Raw genomic sequence first — 16,921 nt, 5'->3', positions numbered from 1 at the left:
TGTAACAGGGGAGACATCTTACTATGGGGGAGACCATTAATAACCGTCTTCTAGTAAATCTGGGTTTTTCTCCCACAGCAACCAACTGGAGCCGAGCGTTCACCTGGTTGCTATGGGCAACAACCACAGCTGTACTACTAGACAGATGATGCTCCTATCTCCCAATGTGTTTCCATGTCTGTCACCTGTTATAACCGCATAGCAATAACCACAACGCAAAACCGCCGCAATTCAATTGTGTATGTGTGTACAGTCTATATGTGTATCTGAGAGAGGGGGGGCCATGAGTGGCGGTACGTATGTAAGAGAGGGGGGAGCCATGAGTTGCAGTATGTATCTGAGAGAGGGGGGGCCATGAGTGGCGGCATGTATGTAAGAGAGGGGGGAGCCATGGGTGGCAGTATGTATCTTATAGAGGGGGGGGGGCCATGAGTGGCGGTATGTTTCTTATAGAGGGGGGGCCATGAGTGGCGGTATGTATCTGAGAGAGGGGGGGGGAGGCATGAGTGGCAGTATGTATCTGAGAGAGGGGGGGCCATGAGTGGCGGTATGTTTCTTATAGAGGGGGGGCCATGAGTGGCAGTATGTATCTTATAGAGGGGGAGGCATGAGTGGCAGTATGTATCTTATAGAGGGGAGGCATGAGTGGCAGTATGTATCTTATAGAAGGGGGGCCATGAGTGGCAGTGTGTACTGTATCTGAGAGAGGGGGGGCCATGAGTGGCAGTATGTATCTTATAGAGGGGGGGGGCCATGAGTGGCGGTATGTATCTTATAGAGGGGGGAGGCATGAGTGGCGGTAGTCAAAGAATCAGAGCCATAATAGTTGCAATGTGTAGATGTAGTCAGGGCTGGAGACTGGTTCTTTGACTCTGTATGTGAAGTGAGGGAGCAGATTTGCTTACACAGCCGACAATGCATAATTTCTAGAAATAAATGGCAGATTATGCCTTGTGGTAAGCCAGATCCCCAAACCATACCGCTTTCCAAGTATTAATGGGGTGAAAGTAGGTGCTATTAGTGTGTGTGTGAGTTTAGGGGCATCAAGTACCTGCATGCACCGTTACTGTCTGGGCTGAAATGGAGAGTGACTTAGAGCACTAAGTGGGGTCACACCCTGGTGTCTTCTACGTGGGACCATAATCTAACTGGTTTACTAGTTCTCTGCAGAGAGTTATGCTGGGTTTACACGGAACGATTATCATGCAAATTTGCACGATAACGATCAAATTCGAACGATAACCGTACGTGTAAACGCAGCAAACGATCGAACGACGAGCGAGAAATCGTTCATTTTGATCTTTTAACTAGTTCTTAAATCGTTGTTCGAAAAAAAAAATCACTGATCGTTCCGTGTAAACAGTCGTCGCGCGAAAGTCCGGCTGCCGGCCCCCCGCTCATCCGCAGCCCCCTGCGCCGGCTCGATCGCCACCCCCGCCGCCCCGATCGCTGCCGTGCATTGATTGGCTGAAGTGGGGAGCCGGGAATTTCAAACACCTGCTACGTGGAGCAGGTAAAGTATGCTCGTGGCCAGGATGGCGGGGGCGATCAGAGCAGGGGTGGCGATCAGAGCGGCAGGGGTGGCGATCGGGGCGGCGCGGGGGCTGCAGTTGACCATGGGGCCGGGCTGCGGAAGAGGGGGGGCCAGGCTGCGGGCGCGCGATCTTAAAACGATCGCAAAACGATTTTTCCGTACGATATATCGTACCGTCTAAACGCTGATCGTTATGAAAAAAAAATTGTTACTCCGACATCGTTAATCGTACAATCGGGCCAATTATAATTTCGTGTAAACCCAGCATTAGGGTCCACTTACACAGAAAGATTATCTGACAGATTATCTGCCAAAGATTTGAAGCCAAAGCCAGAAACAGACTATAAACAGAGATCAGGTCATAAAGGAAAGCTTGAGATTTCTCTTCTTTTCAAATCCATTCCTGGCTTTGGCTTCAAATCTTTGGCAGATAATCTGTCAGATAATCTTTCTATGTAAATGGACCCTTATGGTGCGTTTACACAGAAATTTATCTGACAGATCTTTGAAGCCAAAGCCAGGAACAGACTATAAACAGGGATCAGGTCATAAAGGAAAGGCTGAGATTTCTCTTCTTCTCAAATCCATTTGTCTTTGGCTTCCAAAATCTGTCAGATAATCTTTCTGTGTAAACGCACCATGAGATACAGCATAGGAACTAGATTGTTGCACGCCCCTTCAGAATTGGGCAGCAATTTTTTTTTTTGTTTCCTATTGAGTTACAGACGCTCGTTACACAAGATCCTTCTGGATTGCAGAATAGATGAAATCAGTATCCACATACGATATACTGATTGGTGGGAATCTATGTCATTACTTCAGATTATCACAAAACAACTGGGAGGACATGATCGAAACTCTGAAATTACTGAATGTAAACCTGCCTGTGATAAACAGGATAAGATAAGAAAGGAGATATTAAAGGGCAGACTAGACGGACCAAGTAGTCTTTTTTCCCCCACAATTTTCTATGTTTCTATATGTCAGATAGATGAGGTCGGTGGAGATAGGACTTTTTACTGACCGACCCATTTGTTCTTTGAGAGATAAGCTACCGCCAGAATTGTCAGGCCGCAGCTTACCCCTTTGTTTCCCATAGAGAACACAGGAACATTTGACCAGGCTGAACATTTATGTGGATGGGGAGGATGGAAGAGAGAACTGTCAGCCAAATGATCAGTGCGATCACAACAACAGGTATGTTGTGTGAAGGTGTGTAGGTAGCTTAATGTTCTATTGGCAGACGGTGCTTCTCTCATTCTGATTAATTTTAACCTGTCCAGGTCAAAAACTGAAGACTTAATTTCTAAAACTTAATTTCTAATCAGCCAATCACATGGCGGCAACTCAGTGCCATGGTCAAGACAATCTCCTGCAGTTCAAACCGAGCATCAGTATGGGGAAGAAAGGTGATTTGAGGCCTTTGAACGTGGCATGGTTGTTGGTGCCAGAAGGGCTGGTCTGAGTATTTCAGAAACTGCTGATCTACTGGGATTTTCACGCACAACCATCTCTAGGGTTTACAGAGAATGGTCCGAAAAAGAAAAAACATCCAGTGAGCGGCAGTTCTGTGGGCGGAAATGCCTTGTTGATGCCAGAGGTCAGAGGAGAATGGGCAGACTGGTTCGAGCTGATAGAAAGGCAACAGTGACTCAAATAGCCAACCGTTACAACCAAGGTAGGCAGAAGAGCATCTCTGAACGCACAGTACGTCGAACTTTGAGGCAGATGGGCTACAGCAGCAGAAGACCACACCGGGTGCCACTCCTTTCAGCTAAGAACAGGAAACTGAGGCTACAATTTGCACAAGCTCATCGAAATTGGACAGTAGAAGATTGGAAAAACGTTGCCTGGTCTGATGAGTCTCGATTTCTGCTGCGACATTCGGATGGTAGGGTCAGAATTTGGCGTCAACAACATGAAAGCATGGATCCATCCTGCCTTGTATCAACGGTTCAGGCTGGTGGTGGTGGTGTCATGGTGTGGGGAATATTTTCTTGGCACTCTTTGGGACCCTTGGTACCAATTGAGCATCGTTGCAACGCCACAGCCTACCTGAGTATTGTTGCTGACCATGTCTATCCCTTTATGACCACAATGTACCCAACATCTGATGGCTACTTTCAGCAGGATAATGCGCCATGTCATAAAGCTAGAATCATCTCAGACTGGTTTCTTGAACATGACAATGAGTTCACTGTACTCCAATGGCCTCCACAGTCACCAGATCTCAATCCAATAGAGCATCTTTGGGATGTGGAGGAACGGGAGATTCGCATCATGGATGTGCAGCCGACAAATCTGCGGCAACTGTGTGATGTCATCATGTCAATATGGACCAAAATCTCTCAGGAAGCTTCCAGCACCTTTTTGAATCTATGCCACGAAGAATTGAGGCAGTTCTGAAGTCAAAAGGGGGTCCAACCCGTTACTAGCATGGTGTACCTAATAAAGTGGCCGGTGAGTGTATACTGAAAAACATAGAGGAACAGGAGACCGAAGAGAACTTTTATAGTAACAGTCTTTTATTTCCTTGTCTTTGGAAATGTGAACGTGGCGCCCTGGTTCCACCATTATCGTGAACATCCAATGTCACCTGTCACTACTAATCAGGACCATGGACAGCACCCGGTGTATCTGGGCAAGTGCAGGGCCCCCTACACCTCGGTCGCCAGGTGTTGTGTCTAGCCCTTTAGAGGCAGTGGTCATGATGCGATGGTATTATTTGTCTCTTGCATACTGGTATTATTAGTAGTAAACATGGTCTTGGTATACTGGATTTGCTAGCAACTAACCCAGTGTATGCTACAGTAGCATCGTAGTGGACGAAAGTTTAACAAATCTCATCCACATGCTGTGACAAACACATTATGGCGGTTTCCAGCCCCTATGTGGTGGTAATGGTTGAAGTCAATATTCTGTGTGGGCGTACACATATATATGTTTGTATACTCTGGGTGTGAGTATACGTGTATCTAAATAAATCTGTACATAAATATGTAACTATAAAGGCCATTTTATATGGGCCCCATTATTGGCCACACGAAAAAAATACAGCTACCATTTGAGCGGCCGGGACAGTTGATCGTGCCTTGTGAAGGCCCTGGCACGGTTCAGTATCCGGTGAATCCAGTACACCAGTCACATTTTGGTAAATGTCTTATCTCTTTTCATGGGACGACACTGAAGATGTAACAGTTTGATACAAGGTAAAGTAGTCGTTGTACAGCTTCTATGTAGTGTAAATTTTATGTACCCTCAAAATAACTCCAAAAACCCCAAAGACCCTAACCCTCCATCCAGAAGACCTAAGGTGAAAAATGAGACATATGGTAATACACTTGCCTGTCTAGACACCAGTGGCACATCTCTCCCCCACTTTGGTCAACACTGCGGCATTTAGAGATTTCCACAGACACCAATCTCACCGTTACGAGGACTGGTTGGTCACTCACAGTGTATTAGGCCACCAAAATCAGGCTCGTCTTTTGCAGGTGTTTCTTAATTTGGTTATTTCCAAGTTTCTATACTGTGATCTATTGGTGAATTGGGATCTCCTGGCTTTGCACTTTTGGGCTATGTTCACAAAATGTAAGTTCCGCGGTAATCACGGCCGTTGTTGATTAGTACGTAACTTACGTAGTGCTACCTTCTAAGGGAATCCTGGCCAGAGTGCATACAAATGGTCGGCTGCAAAAAACCTTGTCAGTGCACACTATGGAGCGAGAGGCTCCGGCCACACACTCCATTGTGTGCAAAGGAGAGTTCTGATGCGGGTGCGCATGGATGCGCCTGCATTAGAACTCATTGGCGCTAAAGATCATCCGGCCGGTACTGCAGTACCGGCCGGGATGATCTTTTCTGAGACCGGCCGTTCAGTGACCCAACCGGGCCACCGAACGGCCGGTCTCTTACAAAGTGTGAACATAGCCTTGGACTGTGAACCTGGTAAAACTTGTGCGCCGATTCTCTTAATTATGTGACTATTAAACTGTTAATCTGCTAACCCCTTAGCTTCGGATGCTGCCCATATGTGACCTTAGGACCCATTGGTTACGGTAACTCAGCTTGATGATTTTGTCCCGGATAAGCCCTCCAGGTAACCAGGCTTGATGACCACACTACCAGAACGTATGTGATAGTTTGCGATGCATGCATGGTCACTGCTCCATTCCCCGTTCTGGAGATCACTGGTGGTCCCAACATTGAGAACCCCTGTAACAACACAGTTATCCATTATATTTTGAATTCATATACCAACCAATAAAAAGGAGTTATCCAAAATTTGAAAAAACGCACAGCTGCTTTTCAGCAAAAACAGCACCATCATTGTCAACTGAGGACAAGTGTGCTGCAGTTTTGGAGAGAAAGCAGCCATGTTTTTCTAAGCCTGGATAACCCCTTTAATCTTTTCTGCTATTTGATCCATTAAAATAATACAGATCATGGGGAGGGAACCATTCTTAAAAGGTATTCCACTCAGGTAAAATACATGCGGAATCATCCCTCCCTCCATCTGGAGACTAGCAATTTATTTCATACATGTCATTACTAGAGATGAGAGAAACTCAAGCATGCTCGAGTCCATCCGAACACGATCGTTCGGCATTTGATTAGCGGTGGCTGCTGAAGTTGGATAAAGCCCTAAGGCTATGTGGAAATCATGGATATAGTCATTGGCTGTATATATGTTTTCCAGACAACCTTAGAGCTTTATCCAACTTCAGCAGCCTCCACTAATCAAATGCCGAACGTTCACTCATCTCTAGTCATTACCTTTTCTGTCTCCTTCCCTCAGTTCTGAGCTGCTGCTTTCTGCTGAAGAAACAAAAAACTTTGTGAGCTGTCCCCTCCGCCCCCCCCCCCCCAATCTTCCTTCCAAAACGGGTCATGTACACAGTGCCCCTAGCTGGCTCTTTCTGCACTCAGTAATGCTGGGGGGGTTAGAGGGATTATCCAGCACTAGAACAACATGGCCACTTTCTTCCAGAGACAGCACCACTCTTGTCTCCAGTTCAGGTGTGGTTTGCAATTCAGCTCCATTTACTTCAATGGAACTGAGTCCCAAGACCCACCCAATCTGGAGACAAGAGAGGGGAAAAAGTGGCCATGTTTTTGTAGCGCTGGATAACCCCTTTAAGCTCCATTCATTCAATGAAACCAAGTTGCAAAACCTGCACCCAAACGGGAGACATGAGTGGTGCTCTCTCTAGAAGAAAGTGGCCATGTTTTTGTAGCGCTTTAATCACAGTGAGGTCACAAGTAATTTAACCTTAGATTAACCCTGCCCTCATTACAGATTACAGGGACAGCCAGCCTGTTTACACGAGCCGCCTCGAAAGGGAAGGATGAGGAGGGGAAGACAGAGAGAACAGCCCACCCTAGTTTTCTGTGTCTTCAGCAAAAATCTACAGCTCAGAACTGGGGGAATAAGACTGAAAAGATAACATGTATGGAAGGAATTGTTAATCTCCAGGAGGGGGGGGTGATTCAACATGTATTTTTACCGAGTGAAAGACCCCTTTAATACTGATCAAGCAGATGCCATTAAAATCCTACAGACATTATTTTATTTTATTTTTTTAAACAGTGTTTTTCATTTATTAATGACGGAAAAACGATACAAGACTTAGACTGTATCTCTTCCTGTTTGAATCTTTTATTAAGCAATAGCTATATAACCATTACAAATCCAAATCGTCATGGAAGAAACGGAGCAGTCATTTCCTTAAGACCATAAACTATCTACATCTACACGACCAGACAAACCACATTACATCTTCCCAGTGCCCGGGGCACAGTTTTGTTGATACAGTACACATATTAAAGAGATGATGAAAAATTGCAAAGTCTTCCTCTTTGTACAATGCAATCAGCAATGATTCATAAATGCATCTTAAAAAATATACACAAATAAGTAAAAAGATTACATATGGGTTATAATACAGTACATGCTGACGCAGTCCCATACGGCTGCACAACCAGTCTGTTTAGAGTTCTCGTAGTGCACACACTGATCAGATCGAATTTTTTTTATAGAAAAGAGAGAAATCAAAGCAATATGAATAGAAACAATGTGTAAAGATACAGTATCAAAGTGATTTTTCTTTTCTGAAAATAGAGATAAATAAAAACCAATGTTTTTTTTTTCAGTCAGTGGCATGCTATATCATTGAAACAATACAAAGTATGTACAGGTAAAACAACTGGGCTCAGATGGTCACAGAACATGGTATGGAAGGTGTTAATACAGATACTTTCTTATTTTAGGCATGTCTATCGTGGGAGTATCCTACATGCAGTCAGTTTGTGGGATGAGGAATATACCTTACCTGTCAATTAGGAGCCAGTGTCTTGAGGTCACCGGAAAGTAAGGAAACACAAACTGGATCATCCCACACAATGGCTACCATTATGGGACGTGTTCAAAGTGCGCCAGATTGTTTATTTACTTATTTTTAATCCTCACTGAGGCATACATAAAGCATGAACGAAAAAGTTACAGGTTATGCTCAAACAATAGCAATAAATAAACACACAAAAAAAAGTCTATTACTTATTTCATTCCTTAAAAACGTAAAACTATTGACTCATGCCCACATTATTGTGGGGTGTGCGCCCTTATGGACTGACCCCACACTTCTTAGAATGTCCATGGATCATTCTAAAGAGATTGAGTAGCTGGGAGGGGGAAACAAAGAGAACAATATATATATATATATATATATATATATATATATATATATATATATAAAAAACAGGTTTCAGTGGCCTACAATTATAAATATGCAGGATACTACCGGAAGTGATAAAGAAAAAATAAATATCTAAGAAAAAGGGGGAAATAGAAGCAGATGGACTGACTGCCGGGGAGAACTGCACGTGTTCTTTAATTTTTACCATCACAATTTATCATAGAATATAATGAGCTAATGGGTAACGTGCAATGTTTTCTATTGGTTCCAAAATAAACCCTTCACGTTATTGAAAAATACAATGTAAAAGATTTACTCCTATTAACCTTTACTATGATAATGTGGATTCCCACTAGGGAATATGGAGTAAGGGGGGGGATGAGACGAGACGTGGTGTAAATCATGATACAAATCTACACCTTTTCCCGAGCAGGCGTAGATTTCCTGACAGCTTTACTAAGAGGCATGCACCTTTCAGTAAATCTAAAGAGGAAAATGAAGGTGGGGCTTTTTTTTTTACGCCAGCCTTGAGATAAAAGTCCCTCTAAGTGTCAGGAGTAAAAAAAAGAAAATTAGAGCATACTCACCTCTCCTAGTCCTGCGCTATAGCTCCCAGCACTGTTTACTCACCCTGATGATGTGCTGCTCAGCTGCTGATGCTCTGAACCCCCCTGCGGCCAATCATTTTCCAAAGAGTGTGAGGAATGAAAGGTGGAATTGATTGGTTGCTAGGGGCAACTGAGCCAATTCTACTTTACACCAGTTTGTGGGGTAGTGACATCATTTAATTCCATCACCAACACAGGGCCTAAGGGTAGATGTGGAAGGGTTATTGCTGGGATTCCCGTCTGATTTATCAGGAGTCCAAGAGCGAACACCTAAAATTTTGTTTGGAAATTTTTGTTATAAATATGGCAAATTTGACGGTTACCCCGAGAGTTCTTGTAAGATGTTGGTACTCCTTATGGAAATACAGCTGGTATATGGAGTCTTTTAGGCAATGTTGGCCCTTTTGTCAGTAGAAAGTATGGACCTGGTTGGCTGAACCAAGAAAGTACTAGTTCTCCTTTCGGCAATCCAGCTGGTGTGGGGAAAGGTAAACTGTATGCCCTAAAGGAGATTATTGTTAAAGTGATAGCGTCACCCATCCCCCCCCCTACCCTTGCTTCATTTAATCAGTGGACACCTAGGCGGGGCGATAGGGCACATCTGCCGTGAAGCCCCGCCTAGGTGACACCGTCCGCTGATGAAATGAAGCAAGGGTAAGGGGGGTGACGCTATCACTCAAACAATTCCAGGGGCTTGTACAATACAAACTAGAGAACATTCCACCTACAATATATTTACATGCGGTATGAGCAGAATATAAATGGCTAACAACATTCAATGGCCATAGTGATATGATGCCATTAGTAAAGGACATAACCTTTCTTTTAGTAAAGTGTATGACTTTATGACCACAACAGGATACAGTGTACAGATCCTGCAGGTGGGCGCTCCTCTTAGGACGTGAGCCGGGCACGGAACTCCCAAAAGCACCATTACCTTCCATCGCACTACACTTACAATGCAGTCTACCGCACTTCCAAGAAGTTTGTCCTACACCCGCAACAGAGGAGGACCGCGCACCTGCAGGATGTTTTCAGTGTATTTTGCCGCGGTCTGAAAGTGACAGGTACACTTTAATGGTAACGTGAAAAGAATTGTGTATAATACATATAAAGTTGTGAAACTCAGAAGGTAAAATGGATACGGGGAAGCCAATAAAAGAAGCCCTAAATGTACAATACTATCCAGGTCATCTGTACTCTGACCCAATAGAAGTAGCCGAGCTTATACTACACAGTACTCTGCGTAGTTAGTTTTTGGGCAGACGTATGCGGAAAGAACGTCCTCTTGGACAAAAACTGCTGGGTGTGACACAGGGCACGGTCTCGGTATGAAGGTTGTCTATGAGGTTTGGGTCAAAAACATATGGGAAGTGTATGACAATGTAAAGATTCAGCTTGACCGTCACCAAGCCTGCCTGCCTCTTCTCTGGTTAGATGAGGAGCCATCAGCTCTTCTGATAGGTCTTTCCTCTAATACTCACATTCTACATTGTGCTATTCCTCAGTTATTCTACCAGAAACATGAACAGCAGATCTCTATTACCAATTTGGGGAAAGTCCTTATACACTGGGACAATGTTCTATCAGTGCTTGAGCGGAATGGTAACACCATGATAAGTTATAATTTTATTTTTTAAGTACTCTATTGCCTACTTGCCTTTCTTGTTCAACACAGCTCCCGATACTGATCAGGGTTGGCATGAGACATTGCCTACTCAGCCAATCAGTAATTGAGGCAGGACATCAATGTGGCCGCTGAATGGGCAATGACTTGCATGGCATGTTTGGGATCAGGATTGGTACATCAGGACTGGGGCTTCGTGATAGGAGAGGGAGGGCGACAACAGCTTTTTGTTTAACACACTCGTAAATGATCTCCAAACCCCAACGCTTGGCAATGGACTCCCTGCAGCTATAGGGAAGTCCTGGAAAACATGAATAGACATTAGCTGTATCCATGTTTTCCAGGACTCTCTATGGCTGAATCCAACTTCTGCAGCTGCGGGGAAGTCCAATGCCAAGCGTTCGGATTCGGAGAATGTTGTTGAACCCGAACAGAGGGTTTACAGGGTGGTAAATAGTGTTGAGCAAAAAGGCCTATCTGAGAACATACTTGTATTTAGAGTGATATTCTCCTTTTTTTAAGCAGTATATCCCTGGCAACCGGACTGTCAGACAAAACTCATACATCAACTCAAAGGCAGATTAGCAAAATGCTGAACAGAATCGGGCATCATTCTCACTTATATAGATAAAGAAATGGGTTGATGTCGAAAAGACCTGACAGGAGGAGTTGTTAAAACTTTATCCAAATCTGATCCAAAAACTTAGAACTCCAAGAACTTTATCCAATAAAAAGCATTTTGCATAGATTTTATATATGTTCAATCCAACATCTCCTCGATTCCCCAGTGATCGACTCCACATGATATAACAACAACCACTTCCATTTGTCACCATTTTTACAATAACTTAGTTCTACTTTACTGGAATCCGTAGTTTTACCAACGAGGTTTCCTGCCGATAGACGTTTAGGTCATATAGACTGGGTATTGTGCACATTTTTTCTGCACTTTTTATTAAAGTGAATGTGAGATTTAGAAATTGGCATCTGATCTGACCCACGCTGGAGGTTTATACCAAATTCAACTGATATGCTTTATAAGTCTATCACAAAAATAAGGAATAACGTTGCTATAGTGTAATATTAACCAGTCATTTAACACTTTATGGAACGTAAACCCCATTAGATGCTACATATATATCCTAGAGTTGACCACTTCTGAAAAAATGTATGTGTTTTCCCCCCTACTTACTGACATTATGGGCCATATAGAAAGCGTCACAGGGTTTTCCTCCCAGCGTATTGTTTGTGCAGCCATGGAAACAGACAGCACAGATATGTATATATTCATGCTATCAGTTGGCAGATCACTAGCAGTCTGGCTCTCCACTCCACCGGAGAGGACTCTTCAGGCTGTCAGTCATTCTGGAGGAGGTGGGGCCTTAAGTTGCAGCGGTGGTCGGATCACAAGCAGCGTGGCTGGTAAGTATACAGTAGAAACTGACAACACGGATAAATACACATCACAGACCCCAATATATACATATCTGTACTATCAGTTTCCCTTTATCGTTAACCGATAGTTAAAATTTTAAAGGAACCCCAAAAGGACTGATCAGCCAAGCATCCTCAGCTAATCGCTGTCACTTTTACACTGGCTGATTATCAGCTTCAGGATAGTTTTTTAAGCAACCTGGTCCGTGTAAAAGGCCCTTAAGTCAACGACCCTTATGGGAGCTGTAATGTGTCCACATTAGATACCCTCCATTCTGAAAGCAGATAGTAAAAGTTTGAGTACAATTTTTATTACAACTTTTGTGTAAAGTAATCATGTGGGGCAGAAGAGTTATCGTATGTAATCGCGTGGGGCAAAAAAGTTATCACTTGTAAGAACGTGGGGCGGAAGAGTTATCACGTGTAATCGTGTGGGGCAGTAGAGTTATCACGTGTAATCACGTGGGGCAGAAGAGTTATCACGTGTAATCATGTGGGGCAGAAGAGTTATCACGTGTAGTGTAATCACGTGGGGGAGAAGAGTTATCATGTGTAGTGTAATCACATGGGGCAGAAGAGTTATCATGTGTAGTGTAATCACGTGGGGGAGAAGAGTTATCATGTGTAGTGTAATCACATGGGGCAGAAGAGTTATCATGTGTAGTGTAATCACGTGGGGCAGAAGAGTTATCATGTGTAATCTTGTGGGGCAGAAGAGTTATCATGTGTAGTGTAATCACGTGGGGGAGAAGAGTTATCATGTGTAGTGTAATCACGTGGGGGAGAAGAGTTATCATGTGTAGTGTAATCACGTGGGGCAGAAGAGTTATCATGTGTAATCACGTGGGGCAGAAGAGTTATCATGTGTAGTGTAATCACGTGGGGGAGAAGAGTTATCATGTGTAGTGTAATCACATGGGGGAGAAGAGTTATCATGTGTAGTGTAATCACGTGGGGCAGAAGAGTTATCATGTGTAATCACGTGGGGCAGAAGAATTATCATGTGTAGTGTAATCACATGGGGCAGAAGAGTTATCATGTGTAGTGTAATCACGTGGGGGAGAAGAGTTATCATGTGTAATCACGTGGGGCAGAAGAGTTATCATGTGTAGTGTAATCACGTGGGGGAGAAGAGTTATCATGTGTAGTGTAATCACGTGGGGGAGAAGAGTTATCATGTGTAGTGTAATCACATGGGGCAGAAGAGTTATCACGTGTAATCACGTGGGGCAGAAGAGTTATCATGTGTAGTGTAATCACGTGGGGGAGAAGAGTTATCATGTGTAGTGTAATCACGTGGGGCAGAAGAGTTATCATGTGTAGTGTAATCACGTGGGGCAGAAGAGTTATCATGTGTAGTGTAATCACGTGGGGGAGAAGAGTTATCATGTGTAGTGTAATCACGTGGGGGAGAAGAGTTATCATGTGTAGTGTAATCACGTGGGGGAGAATAGTTATCATGTGTAGTGTAATCACGTGGGGCAGAAGAGTTATCATGTGTAATCATGTGGAGCAGAAGAGTTATCATGTGTAGTGTAATCACGTGGGGCAGAAGAGTTATCATGTGTAGTGTAATCATGTGGGGCAGAAGAGTTATCATGTGTAGTGTAATCACGTGGGGCAGAAGAGTTATCATGTGTAGTGTAATCACGTGGGGCAGAAGAGTTATCATGTGTAGTGTAATCACGTGGGGGAGAAGAGTTATCATGTGTAGTGTAATCACGTGGGGGAGAAGAGTTATCATGTGTAGTGTAATCACGTGGGGGAGAATAGTTATCATGTGTAGTGTAATCACGTGGGGCAGAAGAGTTATCATGTGTAATCATGTGGAGCAGAAGAGTTATCATGTGTAGTGTAATCACGTGGGGGAGAAGAGTTATCATGTGTAGTGTAATCACGTGGGGGAGAAGAGTTATCATGTGTAGTGTAATCACGTGGGGGAGAAGAGTTATCATGTGTAGTGTAATCACGTGGGGCAGAAGAGTTATCACCTGTAAAGTAATCATGTGAGGTGTCATGTTCGCAGACCTTCAGGTTACTCAGCAGACCGAGTCAGTGCAGTTCTCAAGCAAAAAAGTTCAATAAAGTAGTAAATACCCTTCAGTTTTCGACAGTATTGTTGTGAAGCGTCAAACACACAGATGAAATCCATAGTCAAACGCTACCAGCAGTACTGGTTCAACATCAAGCAGGCATTATACAGAAGGGAAAGCTCAATGTAGAGTGGGGAAAAAAATTAAGGCCGAGTTCACACTGCGTTTTTGGAGTCCATTTAACGTTTAAGTTTTATGGGGGGAAAAAAATAAAATTATGTAACTGTGTGCAATACGTGTGGATCTATTAAATAAATAAATGGATCAAAAAGGGTGCTTTTTAATAATTTTTTTAGCGTACACAAAAAACGTTTGGTTGAACACATTTTTGTGTATGTTAAAAGTAACCATTTAAGAACAGATCTGTCAAACGAACTGAAGGAAAGCAGTGTGAACCCGGCCTTAATATTGTTCCAGTATTAAAAGCAGGAAAAAAGGTCAAGGTGCACAATTCTGTAAGATACAGAGGAAAGAACCCAAATAAAATATAAAGGTATATAAAAGGGAGCCACCTGTATCCTCACAACAACATGGTAATTAATACGGTAAGTGCGAACACTATAAGCAGGTGTCCTGGATGCAGATTTCCCTGCCCCCTATCTATATTGTCTCAGGTCTATTCTATCAGTCATTATGGGGTTTAGAGCTAAATTCACATCAAACGGTAAACGATGTTAATTTCGGTTTTCAGCTACATCTTTATTCCCTTATATAAAGAAGGCAATAGGTCATGTGTCAATTCTTCTAATAAGTAAAGGTCCTAGAGGAGGGAACCTCAGATCAAGCATTCATGGGATATCCTGAAGATCTTATATAAAGCAGGTTCCATACCCTCTGATATTACCATACTCTGAACAGCTTAAAGGGAATGTGTCATCACAAAATTACCTATTGCTTAAATAATGTTCTTATGTTAAATACATTTTTAAAGAATTTTTGGTGACATTTTTCTAATTTTTCTATATTATAAAATAATCCTGGTATCTTGCACTTTTCATTCTCACCACTGGGGATAAAACTAAGCTGAGACTTCCTGTTGTATTTGTGGTGATAAGAGGAGGCTGCTGTAAAGTGATCTGTACAGCATTGCAGCGCCATGTGACACCTGTAGATAGAGGAGACATTAGCAGCTCCCTGTGGAATGACCACTGTCACCAATGACCAATGTCACAGAGCACGCTCAGTAATGTTTCACATAGATCTCAAGGGGAGAGAGTCTGTCTATTGTAGTCTATGTCCATGAGTCTTGCTGTAAAGCTAAATGCTGTTAAAAACAGTTCAGGCAATATGCCCACCCCATAACAATGTACAAAGAGTAAAAGAAAAGAAAATTACAGTCACAAAATAGAAACAGATTGGAATAAAACAACAATAATCAGTAAAAGCTGACATTCCCTTCAAGGGGAACGTCATGCAAGTTAAAGGGGATATCGGACTTGTAAAGAATAACTTCAATTATAAATCTTCTCTGGGTTCCTAGCTTCCTGCTTTGAAACATGTTTGAAAGCAAATTCTGACATAACATGACCCACCTATAAGACGGTACTTTTAACAATAAGGGAACCCCTAATATACACACTTGGAATACCTGCATGCTGCAGACGGTGTTCTATAAATTTAATAGATTTACCCTAATGTGGCAATGACCTTAATTTAGAAAAACTGAACAGAATTTTTAGGTTCGGCAAAGAGGTTTTCTTACAACCAAACCAAGAACACTCCAGTTTCTACAGGGCTTGTACAAATACCTCAAATGCCAAACACATTGCTCAAACCGTTAGTACCTACCTCCCCGGTTTTAATGCATTCAAGTATTAAAAAATATTTTTAGTTGCATTTTTTTTTTTGTTTGTTTGTGACTCTACAAACTGGAGGAAAAAAAAAAAACAAGGTCAATGAACCACATGGTTTAAAGTTCTCAAAAAATAATAATATTATAAATAAGGCAGTTTCTCCATGTAATATTCTAACATCTATTGCACCAAACACAAAAGAACCGTCAACAGCCGCACTCCGTCATGACACATAATGGCTCCAGGTTGACCACCAGCAATATTGCATGTCAAAAAAAGAAAAAACAAAACAAGATAGTGTCTTCACGCAGGAAGTCATGGTTCTTTCCAGTTGAAATGATTTAACGTTCCTTTTCTCGTCCTTTTTGAGCTATCTATACTAGACCGTTGCTTTATCCGCTGCGGTTGAAACGTTCCCATGCCATATTATAGTCTAGACTCATTTCAGACGCTGAGTCACATTAGCCAGAGCAACGGCAAAGGCCTGGACGGCTGAAAAGGGATATTGAAAGTCTAAAATGTAGGCATTGCCATCAATCCTTCCAAACTGCATTACCTGGAAAGGAAAGAAAGAAGAGGCCAAATTACACTGGATGGATAACACTCTGCAAGACAGTCTTCTAGTGACACTTCATATTACTACAGGCATGCGGCACTCTAAAATTGTTATGCGGTATAAACCTTTTCTGCAGATATGTAGTGATTTAGCAAAATGCTAAAATTGGACATTGATTATCCATACTGTATTTTCCGCTGTATAAGACGACCCCCTGACTTTCAGTAAGATTTTCAGGGCTTTGCCTTTTACGCCGGAAAATGTTATCAATTAACTCATCTGTGACCCATTCCCAGCAGCCGCACGTCTCCCGTCCCGTTCCCGGCACAGACAGTGTGATGAGCACTCTCTGCACCAGAGGTCCCCGAAGTTATGCCGGGCAGCCGAACGTCTCATCAGAGAAGCTTGGAGATGCTCGGCTGCCGGGAGAGCTTCGGGAGAATGACAGAGGCTTTGGGGACCTCTGGCACAGGCAATGTCTCTGCATCTCACTGCCTGTGCTGGAAACGGGACGGGAGACGCACGGCTGCTCGAAACGGGTCACTGGTGAGTTTTTTTTTTTTTAATAGTGGTCGCCACAT

General features: G+C 43.0%; 1 protein-coding gene across 1 annotated transcript in view; it reads right to left on the bottom strand.

The window, feature by feature from the left end:
* Positions 1-15,163: 15,163 nt before the first annotated feature.
* TULP4 (TUB like protein 4) overlaps positions 15,164-16,921 on the bottom strand; it is a 75,977-nt gene continuing 74,219 nt past the window's right edge. Inside the window, exon 14 of the mRNA XM_069954596.1 lies at positions 15,164-16,340. Coding sequence (XP_069810697.1) covers positions 16,224-16,340 — 117 coding nt within the window. The 3' untranslated portion in view covers positions 15,164-16,223. The remainder of the gene's footprint in view (positions 16,341-16,921) is intronic.

Source organism: Dendropsophus ebraccatus, chromosome 15 (assembly GCF_027789765.1).
Source record: "Dendropsophus ebraccatus isolate aDenEbr1 chromosome 15, aDenEbr1.pat, whole genome shotgun sequence".
Classification (NCBI taxonomy): domain Eukaryota; kingdom Metazoa; phylum Chordata; class Amphibia; order Anura; family Hylidae; genus Dendropsophus; species Dendropsophus ebraccatus.
Note: the sequence above shows the minus strand (reverse complement) of the source record. Positions and strands in the feature narration are given on the sequence as shown.